Source organism: Diorhabda carinulata, chromosome 5, assembly GCF_026250575.1.
Source record: "Diorhabda carinulata isolate Delta chromosome 5, icDioCari1.1, whole genome shotgun sequence".
Taxonomy (NCBI): Eukaryota; Metazoa; Arthropoda; class Insecta; order Coleoptera; family Chrysomelidae; genus Diorhabda; species Diorhabda carinulata.
Genome location: NC_079464.1, coordinates 12,731,756 through 12,744,118, shown reverse-complemented (window position 1 = coordinate 12,744,118; position 12,363 = coordinate 12,731,756). Strand labels below are relative to the sequence as shown.

The following is a 12,363-nucleotide window of genomic DNA, read 5'->3' as shown; positions in this document are numbered from 1 at the left end:
TTTCTATATATAAATATATTTGAATGTTTAAAAAACGAATAAATTTACAAAATGAGGTATCTACGCCTATGGTAGATCAAACAAAATTGTCGTAAAGAGTTCTTATAATCTGCAATTGATATTTGAAGAACTATACACGATATTTTAAAGGTTTTTGTAGCACATCGATAATTTTGTGTAATTCTTCGAACATTCACGAATAGTCGAGGAAATAAAATATTAAATCTAGGAAAATGTGAGCAGTAAGATGCACCAAAGTGGATTCAATTCAGGACAACCTCACGAAACTTTGTGGAAAAAAATTATGAATAAGAAATGGAATTAGTTTCATTTCACTACTCGGGGTTTTGGCGGCCGCTGAATACGAATATCACAACGGCAATGACCTGCGAGGTACTTGATACCCGGAGTAGTTGGTTTATACGTTTACTCCTGAAGTCCCGTGGACATTCGTTTTTAAATTGGACAATTATATAAAACCTGCTCTAACTCTTTGAAAACTACTTCATTAAGATCTCTATTTTCTACTCGGGTAAACTAGCATAATTTACGACTTGGAAAATTTTCGAATATCTTGCTAGATGAAGAGGTATATTGGCCAGATAAAAACTTGAACATTCAATGACTCGGCATATAAACTAGCAAATCCAACGAGATTTTGACTAATTTTGAAGCTTGGAATTTCAGCTCCAAGTTCATATAAAAACATTCTCAGGATGATGTATTTTTATTCTTACAATTTTGAAAATGCTTAGAAAATTCAAAATGTCCCGTTTTTCCGTGAATATGCCGTTAAATATCCAAGAGAAAGTTTATTCGAAAGTTTCAAATTGTATTTGTGAAAGCACATTACACAGAATCGATTGCGAGTCGTGACATTATATTCAGTTCAGATATTTGGTTTAAGAGAAAGAAAGCTTTCTTCTCGTCTCTTTCTCACGAAACAACCACGCGCGTGCGCAGACGACGCGTTTAGAAGTAAATGGCCGCCGAGTCCATACTGCATTACTGTAGAGTCTAAACAGTGTTTTTTACATGATAAGCGGGAGTTTTGACTGAAACTAGTGCCGAAATTGTGTAGAAAAGAATCTGAAAGAGGCAAGGATTAAGTAAGAATATAAAAATAGTTATTCGAAGTGAAATTTTGTTATGTGGCCTTGTACAGTTTTCGTGAGGACCATCCAGTTGTGAGCAAGTGCATTTAGTAGTGTTGCTCGAAGTTTTGAGGTTAGAGACCAATCTGTAGAGAATTTTGTGCTGTGCATTTTTAGTATTTTTGTCATTCATAATATTTTTGAGCGTATAAACTCATTTTAAGGTGAATATTTAGATGTTAGGGACAAACATCTGGTATGTAGAGAATTTTGTATTCTACATTTTTTGTTACGGCAGTTTTTTTCGAATTCCTCTTAGTCTTCGAGCTATTCGCGTTTCAAATTTTTTTTGAGATTCATGTCCCAAATTTCGAAAACTCGTTTTAGGTCAAAATCCACCAATTTGCCTGTACTATAATTCAACACGTTGTATAGTAGAACGAGTCAATTGAATATTTCCGCATTATTTTTTCACATTCAGTAACTTCGTCTTCATGTACTTCGTCTTCATGTACTTCGTTTGTTTTAAATAAATAACCATATGAAACATTTTATATTTTATCTTGAACACGTGCGCGGTGTTGATAATATATTGTTTGAAACATCTGCCTTTGAATTTTTTACTTATTATGCTTTGTTTATTTATTCACGATTTTGAAACACAGCAACATTGCTGAAGCTAAATCTGCGTTTTATAAAATCTTACTCGTGTTTGTTAAAAATATATAGATCAAGAATAAAATATAAATTTTCTACTAAAATATATTCATAAATCAGTCGAAATAATCAGCTAAATTCCATAAACGTATGTGAGTTTAAGATTTAATCGTTTTTTAAGTTATTTTTATAAAGATTTTCATCTCTATCCTTTTTTGAATTACATTCAAATGAAACTGCAAGTCTTAACCGTATACCCTTCATGATATAAAAATACTGCAGATATCTGATCTTCTGATCTCAAATTAACCCTCAAAACGCCAAAGTTTTTATAATACTCACAACAATTAGGCGTACATTTCAATAAAATTCGATTTACCATTATTATTTCGTTGTTTGTTTATAAAAAAACTAATAAATAATAATAATAAATAAGAACAAAACCATTGTGGGATCGTAGCAATGAAACACCATTTGGTTTCCTTTTGTTTGAAAAAAGTACTTTATACTTTTCAAATTTATTACCACAAGAAAATTCTGATTTGGCTGTCAGAAAGATTTATTCGCGTTGGATCGGGAAAAAATTTGACAATCGCTCAAAAAAACCTCGTGTCGGTTGGTGCAAAGAAATGCTAAGAAAATTCGATCACGGTGCTTCTAAAGATATTTATGAGATGTGACAGTCGATGAACCATGGATCTATGCACATGAACCCGATACTAACAACAATCTGTATGGGTCTTCCAAGACAAACCAAATACAACTAAAGTTATTCGTGCACGGAGCATATCCAAGCCTGTTTTTTTGGATTAACTGGACATGTTGTCACCGTTCCATTAGAGCGACGTACATAAGCATTTATTTGACAGAAGTGTTTCAAAAAATCGGAGAAACTAATCGCAGGAGATTGATAAATATTTGTCTCAAAACCATCGTACAAGAAAATTTTTTTGCTACATTTTTGTGGCATTGATCATGACATAATTGGCGTAGTTTTTATATCGCTCATGTTACTTGAAGAAGTAGACTCCCTTTTTCAACACGAACACGTTTTTTTGACCCCTTCGTCTAAACGTTGGTTACAAAATTTAGTTTATACATGCACCGTATACTATTTTACTAATAAGGAAATGAATCTCAAAGAATTCAGTCAAACCATGTAATAGTTTTGTAAAAATATGTCGTAGAAGAAATTTGAAAGTTGAAATAACACTTGATTAACTGAACTGGTTCATCTTTAGGATGTGATTCATTATTGTAAGAATTGCTGACCTTCACAGAAAGGCATTAAACTTTTAGCTTGAAAATTGACCTATTTAGAGTTCGAATAATAAAATATTATTGACGGAAGCTGATAATTGCAAGGAAAACGAAATTATGTCAATGAAATCAAAGCCGAAAAAGTTTGTGTAGAAGCAATAATGGACTATGATTTGGTAATAGTTATTTACGTAACTAACTAAAAAACAGACATCGTTCAACAAGCCTAATATTTGTCAAAACAAGCGCCGGCAAGTTTTGCAAATTTATTTTATGATTTAGTAGCCTGTCCCATCCACAGCTGAACATAAGCCTTCTCTTATATTAGACCATTTTGCTCAGTCTTAAGCATTTTGGATCCAATTGGAAAACACTTTTTTCAAATCGTCCGTTTCCTATTTCTGCATCATCCTGAGACGCAATTCTAGTATTCCCCACGTCAATCTACTATGTGACAATCTTAGAACGTAGCCAGCCCAGTTTCATTTATATCCGTAACTTGTTTTTTACGCAGTTCTCCGTTTCGGATTTGATTTCTTTATGTCATCCCTAACATGGACCTATTCATAGCTTGAGAAGTGATTCTTATTTTATTCAAAGTTTTTTGTGTCGATGTTACTGTTCCAGAGCCATAAGGTGATACTGGGAGGACCTATTGGTCAAACACCTTTCGCTTGAGACATTTCGGTATATCTAACTTAAATGCCAAAGGTTATGCCAAATGCAGTCATAACCTACTTTTTAGTCCGTATGTTGGATTTTTTCTTCTCATTTGTATCTCATGTCACACAGATATTTGTAGGATGTTCCTTTCTAACATTAGGTTAAGACTGATTGAATTTGTCATAAATTTAATCTTTGTAATGTTTATATATAAGTCTTCTTTTTGGGAAGCTCTACATAGTTCTAACAACGTTTAATTTGCCTCATCAAGTGGATCTGAGATCATCACAACATCGTCGTAAAGTTTATGCCCTTAATGTCTAGATTTTCTAAACATATATTGTTGTTGTTTATACGACAAATTGCAATAGCTTCAAACAATTGATGGTGGTTTATGGAGTCAAATGCCTTTTAAAGTCGAATAATACATATTTGACACATTAACTTGTCAATGACTGAAGAATCTACTTTCAAATCTCTGCATTATTATTCACAGGACACGTTCTTAGCATGTTTCCATTTCTAAAAGTATTTGTTCTTGAACCGATGTCCTTTAAGCGACATCTTGAATTAAACGAAGATCCAAAAGTTGCAATAACAACGTCGAGACTCCGAAGATGCTGATTTGATGAAAAGTCGCGGAGATATGAAGGTAGATTCGATATTTTTGAGAGAAACCTCGTATAATAGGAACAACGATAAATTGTAATAGCAGTATTTAGATATGAGTGTTTCTAATAAAGTGACAGGTGTGGTGATGTATAATTTTATCATTATTATATTTACATAAACTGATAAAAACCGTTATTGTAGTTAGCAATGACATTTTAATTATTCAAAATACATTTTAACCGAATATATATTTTTTTATTATAAAATGCCGGTCCACGTGACTAGATTTGATAAAAACATATAACGAAAGGAAACGGAAATAATATATAATTTCTATTTTATATTATTAATTCCACTTGATTGAATTATGATATAATCCAGTCAATTACCACCAAGTAAATTTACAATAATTTTCCCAGATCTAAATAATTATACGGCGTAGATCATTAAATAAGGGAAAATTGTTTTTTGGACTTTTACTCTGCATCTATTTTAACCAAGACAAGCAGTGAAAAGGTTAAAGATTTTTATAATTCATCAGTGTCTTATAGTCTTATTTTTATGTACGAGAGAGCAATGGTGTCACCAAGGGAGGGGCAGGAGGGTTGTTGCTACCCCCCTAGCCTCAAAGCGACCAAAGTCCTAAGGCCGTGCTAGTAATTGAATTAATGTTTAATATATATTGCAAACCTTGAAAAACGAAGATTACGAATGCTTCATAGTTTTATTACTCTCTATCTGGCATGATATAGAAGTTTACTTATCATAAAAAAGTAGCTATCAAAACCACTATTTAACAAAATAAACTATGGCTTCATATTCCTGCATTGGAACACTCTGTATATATTATTATTGTGTATAGTGTATATATTCAATATTTCATAAATACGCACGGAATTTGTACCAAATTAAGAAATAAAAAATAATGTTTACTACCCGTATCAAATTTGGTAAGCATCTAACAAACCGTCAGTCCACGTGGACTCATCATTTCCACTGTTTACCAATGAAAACATCGAATCGTAAACATAAATATTCGAAATATTTAATTTAATTCTTAAATTTCTTTAAATAAATAGAAATTAAGGCGTTATTTACACCATGGGCGAATGAAGACAATCAATTTGATAATAAATATTTAGATATACAAACACAGCAAGTTATTTTAAATATATTCGAATGTTTAAAAAAAGGAAAATATTCATCAATTATAATAGGAATTTCTAAATTAACTAGAGTAAATAAATTTTCGAAAAATTGTGAAAAACATATGAAAAAAACGTCTTGTACCGTGTTTAAACCAAACTCCCTTGCACGCAAAGGTTTAAATAATCTGCAATTGATATTGGAAGAACTTTATAATAAATCGCTTTTGGAAGTTCTAATCGAAATATTTTCCAACCGATAAAAAAAATGAATCATAGAATTTATCAGTATAATAAATAAGCGCATTGAAGTATATATGAATTTCATAATGTAAATACTTATTCCCCAATTTCACATACCCACGTAACATCTGTCTGCCACTCCATTGTTTGAGTGGGAATGATCGTATACACCTGCTTTTTCCGATAGAGAATCCAACGAATAGTTTCACTCCATATTAAAAATATCGATCGTATTTTATTTTTACGCACAGTATCAGCAATTAAACAACAGAATTTGAATTATTTGACGAACGCTACAAACTTATTCTTTACAATAAATCATCTTTTTGCTTCTACTCAACTTCTGGATCGCATTCAGAATCATTTGGTAATTAATTTGAGATATGAAGACGATATTGTAATTGAAGGAAATAAACAGTAGGATTTTGCTTGTATTAAAAAAAAACATTGCCAAAAAAGGATTTTTGTAAATAGAGAAGATACTCATCATTTACTCAATATATACAGAGTGTTTCTATATAAGACCGACAACGCTCTACCACAGAGAGTTTAATGTTCCCTGTCATTTCCGTGTATGGAAAAAAAATTATTTTATTAAGGAAAGTCAAAGGTAAAAAAAAAATGAGTTTTTCGCGATTACCAGCGAAACGGTGAGTTTTATCATAAGAATATTTCAGACAAAAATTGGAGATCATAAAATTATCTACACAAAATGTATGAATACTTTTTTCCTACGAGCCACCGTTTCTGAAATACAACTATTTGAATCATTATAGATTCAAATAGTTGTAAAAGTTATAATGTTTCAGATTTACTGTCGTATTTAATGGCTACAATGATTGCACGACAAATACCAAAGCTGCAGAACAACATCCTCGAACTTTCACAACATCTTCGTCAATTAATAATTTATTTGATGAGCTTATGACAGTTTCCAATAGTCAATAGAAATGTCTTACAAATACTTAAAAGCCTCAGATCGTTTCAATGTTATAAGAAAATATATCCGCGAAACCATTAAATATGACAACTTTTACTACAACTTTTTGAATCATTATATCTCAGGAACGGTGACTCGTAAGAAAAAAGTATTTATACGTTTTTTATAGATAATTTGATGATCTATAATTTTCGTCTAAGGTATTTTTATGATAAAACTTACCGTTTTGCTGATAATCGCGAAACTTTCATTTTTTGACCTTTGCCCTTGAAAAAAATTTAACATACACGGAAATGATGAGGAACATAACAAATTTTATTTTCAATTATATTTTAAACAATTTTATTGATTTTCAGCTTGACGGGAAAACGAACCCTTATGGGGCCTCGTTATTGAGATATAGTTCTTGAAAAGTCAAATTATCGATGCCGTACACACAATGATTTCATTCTATTCCCGCAGATCAAAAATAAATTGCGAGATCAACGTTTTTCTATACCAAAAGAAGCGGTTCACGCATTCAAATCACATATTTTGGAGGTACCCCAATCCGAATGGAATTGTTTCAAACTCATGTAAAAGTGTATTGATCCAAATAGAAAATATTTTGAAAAACAATAATGGCATATCAAATTATAAATATTCACTAACAACCCTCGTGTATTTTTTCCTAAATTTAACATATTTAAATGCGGACAGAAATTTTTATTTCACATCTTCGTTAATAGTCACTTTAGTAAAATATTTCTCTCGTCGCCTTAATACGAGTTTCAGCATATATTAAACCACCTTCCATATATTTATCTGTGTAATTTTATTCATAGACTTTCTTTCTGATTTTTTTATCAGATTATTATTGTTCTAGTATGCAATCATACTTCTGACCATCTTCATCGTACAAGTAGCCATCGGAGTATACGCTTTCCTTCAAATAAAAGACCAAAACTCCTTCTATTCAGCATTGAAGACTAACATGGAAAAAACTTTCGATCAAATGGATAGAAACCCAGAAGCCAACGAAACAATGCATGTCATCGAAAGAGTTGTGAGTATATATTATATGAAATCATCTTTTTGTGTAGTGATATATATATATATATATATATATATATATATATATATATATATATATATATATATATATTTAAAATAATCGCTTTGTTTCCCCGTGTTTAGTTGAAGTGCTGCGGTGTTACTGGACCAGAAGATTACCAGACTCCGAAAGTACCACTCTCTTGTTGCAGAAACATCGAGGTTCAATGTCCAAGTCCCAACAACGATGTCAACAGCGATGGTTGCGCTATAAAATTGCAAGGTGAAATCGAGAAGAATTCTAAAATTATTGGAGGTGTAGCAATTGGTATTGCTGTCATAGAGGTAAGAAATAACCTTAAACGTGATTTTTATCCAAATTTCAAGAATAGATAACATAAATATTAATAGTAGACTAAGACAAAAAACTCTGGAGCTCCGTAGTGTCTCACACTCCGAGAGAATGTCTAAGGAAGTTCCCCCTTCTATATAACTATAATTCAAGATGTCTCCAAAGAAAAATCGACTGTATTGCTTATTGCGTGAACGAAGCTATTCGGAGGGGCGCGAGAGGTGTGTCAATCGATAGCTTGGCTCTTGGGAATTTAGTCGCCATGGAGCGGATCGTGGGTTGTGCGTGGATGAGTTTTACATAATCGATGATTCGGCGACTGTAGCGCGTGGAAATTTTTACAATATTCGTCAGTTGAATGATGCGCCAGAGGTTGGACTGATTGAAATATGTGTCCAGAAGTTTTAATCAAAATCCGGGCTTCCAATGCCTTTTAGAACGTTCGAAATCATAGACAATGAGATATGTCGATCGGTGGCCTGGTTCTTGGGAATTAGGTCGCTATGGAGCGGATCGTGTATTGAACGTGGATGAGTTTTACAAAACCGATGATTCGGCGACTGTAGGGCTTGAAAAATTCTACAATATTCTTCATTTGAATTATGCGCCCGATTTTCGACTTATTAAAAAATGAGTCGAGAAGTTTGAATCAAAATCCGGGCTTCCAAGACCTTCTAGAATGGTCAAAAACTTACACAGTGAGGTATGTCAATCGGTAGCCTAGCGTTTGGGAATTTAGTCCTAGTATGCCGGTTCATACAATTTATCCTGATATTTCATGTTAAATCTCTCGATAATTGTTCTTATTTTCACTATTTTTTCACTTTCGGTTTGTTACGTTTTTTTTGCAAGACTACATCAGAATTCAGTTCTCCTATGAAGCTAGAGTTAGACCCAAAGCTCCGGACGTAAATATGTCTGGCTTCTGGTTTGCCTTTTGGTGATAGTTTTAAAATGTTTTGAGGAGGAATTGTTTCGATGCTCGTCCGGAATTGGTTCTTACACATGCGAGGTCTATGATTGCCCAATATTACTTAGACAACATTATTGTCGAACATGTAATGCCTTTTGATCCGTTTATTGAACCAAATTTTCTATTAATGCAGAACAACGCTCGTCCTCACGTGGTTTTATTAGAGTGGCCACCTAACAGTCTAGATATGAATCCTATAAAACATCTATGGGACTGTCTCAAAAAGGAGATTCGAAGTCTTAGTTCCCCTGAATCTAATCACAACCAACTCATAGAGGTCGCTATTGATGAATGGGAGAATATACTACAAACTTTTGATAAACATTTACAATAGTAATGAGTAGGGGAGGGGTAGTAGGGTTGACCCATATGCATTTTATTCTATTTTACTGTATTTGTCTACTTTTTTTTTCAATTTGGAGGTATGATAGCTTATTTATTATTATTTCGAGCGAAAACAAACTTTAATGAAAAAAATGAGGTTATGTTAAGATCATATTCCACTAATTTGTAGTTGTTCATTATTATTTCAACGTAATTTATTTTGTGCTCACAATGGAAATATTCAGATTAATTAAAATGGTGCGTTAATTATGTCCAGGAGTTTATTTGTGTAGAATATTTCCAAAAATGCAAGAGACAGGGGATTTTTTTATTAAAAACTCCGAATTTAAGGTGGAATTTTTGGATCCTTAGTAATTTTAACACTGATCACACTGTTTATACCACCACTGACAATTACATTGTTTGATATTAGAGTTTCGAGTTATCGTCTTCAGAGATGGAACGTAAACTGATTACCTTCAGTCCCTGAAGAACAAGTTATCGTCTTCAAAGACTGAAGGTAAAGACAGTCTAATTGTGAGTGGTAGTGTAAACAGTGTGTTCAGTATAACTCATATTTTATAATAAATACTTGAGGCATTTGTTATGCCTAACTCATGTTTTTTTGTTTATTTCAGGTTTTGGGAGCAATCGTCGCTCTGTGTCTGGCTAGTTCGATCAGGAACAGTTACAGAAGACATACATACGCCTAAAACAAATGAAAAATTTTATTTATTTGTTATCGATTTTTTTCTTCTCAGTTTAAAAGTTTTTCCGTTGATTTGAGATTTTTAGTCTTTTTGTACCTTTATTACTAAGAATATGTACACACGATGAGAATTTTTTTTCTTCAGGTGCACTTTTTTTCACTTTTTAACCATATTATTTGTACAGGGAATAATATCGAAAGTATTTTTGAATCTCCAACTATGTAAATTATTTCCCTGTTTTAGATTAAGATGAATTTTGATACTACGACTGATTATAAATCTGATCAAAATTATTTGTCACATTTGTCATTTTCAAAAGCACTCTTTCAAATTTAACTATCAATTTGTGATAACTGACGTTTTTTATTAAGAGCTGGCTGCCGATTTGTCTCTCTTTAAGGATAAAGATAAAATTCCTTCTTCAATATTTTATTCACTTTAGTTTTTGGAAGCTCAGAAGCAGCCGATCTCTTTCGAACGAACAGACTCGGATTATCGCGACGATTTCAATGTTTTCATTCGTCCTCGACGTCCTGCTGGATCCCGGTCGTGGGTAGTTTTCTGCTGAACTCGTAACTCGGAACCTTTGCACCCATGAACGAATCAAATCTTCACATGGGGCGCCACGTAACCGTCGAATATTATAACGTTAACAAAATCTTCGACGAGCAATCATTGGTTTTGAAATACCCAAAATGGTTCTTCATTACTTTTGACAATCATCGTTCAGGATGCGCCGCAGCGAACGTCTAGACAAGTTCAGAGTTTTAGCGCGCCGCCTAGTGGAGTTCACGCCGTGCGAGGACGACCAGGCGACTTCTGTTTCATAAGTAATCCAGTTGTGCGAAAAGCGGCAACACAACGAAGTACGCGGAAAAGCCTTTGAATAGTAATAACAGATTCATTAGTTTTGAAGAAAACGAGATGCGCCACGGTCCACTGCGCTATTGCTACTAAAACTGGATGCCTTAGCCTACAAAACAACCAGCTCTGTCTTCGCACTCCCAGTACTCAATTCAAATTCATGCGTTCTTTTGCGCCACCCTATATAAGTTTTTTTTCAAAATGAATAAAAAACACATTTTTTTAGTCAGTGTAAACTATATTGTTGTAAGAGGCTTATATATCTTCCAAATTTATTAAGAAACAAATTAAAACAAAATTAAAATGATTGATTAACTCTCTGCTTCACATGGAAAGGAAAAAAAGGGGGTAAAAATGGAGGTGGGGGTTTAATGTATCCCATCGAAATAGAGCCGCCACTAGGAATTTCATCAAACCATTTGAGAAGCTGTTCTTCCATTAAGATAATCATAAAATGCTTAATTTTTTCTAACAACGCGATCGCTCCTAGATAAAATGCAAAGTTGTGGGCAAGACTGCACTTCGCCTAGTCGTAGCTGATCGACTGTTCTTTTCCATGCATCAACCTTTGTACAATTACCGTATGAGATGAAAAATCTGCAACCAGCTCGATAGTACCTATAGTTACAAAGGATTAACTAAAAACATATTCTAACTAGATTTTAAGACAACACGGTGGCAAATTAGTGAACTTACAATGTAAAATTTTGGAGGAACGTTGCCAAATCTCTGTTTATGACTTAAATTTTTTAATCTATTCAAGATTTTTTTGAAACAATATGAGACAATAAAAAATGACGTCGTGTTCCTCTTTTCACTTTGTAAGATTGTAGTTTGAGCCCCAGTATTGATTTATATGACAAAATATAATTTGTTGAATGTAAAATATTTTATCTGGGTCTATTTTGTATAATATTAACATTTCATAATAAATAAAATTACATCAGGAAAATGTTTTTTTTTCACAAAAAGGGCATTCCAAGTATGGTTTTAGTGATTAATTTTTGAAGCATCCTAGACTGTTGAGGATCAGAACATTCTATCAAATGTTATAGAATACTAAGAAACCTCTCCATGCGTTTTTTGTATAGGTAGAATTACACCTATTGATAAAGGTGGATAAAACAAGTTATAACAATTTTTCAATTTATTAATTCCATTATAAAGAACATGGAACACTGTCAAAATATGTTTCTACGACTGCTATTACCTCCAACTTGAGTCGTACTTCTCTTAACATCTATTGGAATAATATCATCTAAAAACGAAAGAACCACAATTTTAAGAACTAAGTATCACAGATGTTTTGTATTTTTTTGCAGTAGCCTTACTAATAATGGAAAGAAAATAATGATAGGGTGCTTTGATTGCATCTCGATTGCTCAATTCTCTATAATAATCTTGCAGTAGCAAGTCTGGACAGGTAATCGCATCCATCAGCAAGTCGAAACAGCTGATCAACACTAATTAAAAATGTTATAAAGACAAGGGAGA

At 32.8% G+C, this 12,363-nt stretch overlaps 1 protein-coding gene across 1 annotated transcript in view; it reads left to right on the top strand.

Annotated features, from left to right (window-relative positions):
* The window catches only part of LOC130893599 (CD63 antigen-like), a 31,049-nt gene extending 19,228 nt beyond the window's left edge, over positions 1 to 11,821 (top strand). Inside the window, exons 3-5 of the mRNA XM_057799822.1 lie at positions 7,480 to 7,659; positions 7,791 to 7,991; positions 9,934 to 11,821. Coding sequence (XP_057655805.1) covers positions 7,480 to 7,659; positions 7,791 to 7,991; positions 9,934 to 10,008 — 456 coding nt within the window. The 3' untranslated portion in view covers positions 10,009 to 11,821. The remainder of the gene's footprint in view (positions 1 to 7,479; positions 7,660 to 7,790; positions 7,992 to 9,933) is intronic.
* The last annotated feature ends 542 nt before the right edge of the window (positions 11,822 to 12,363 follow it).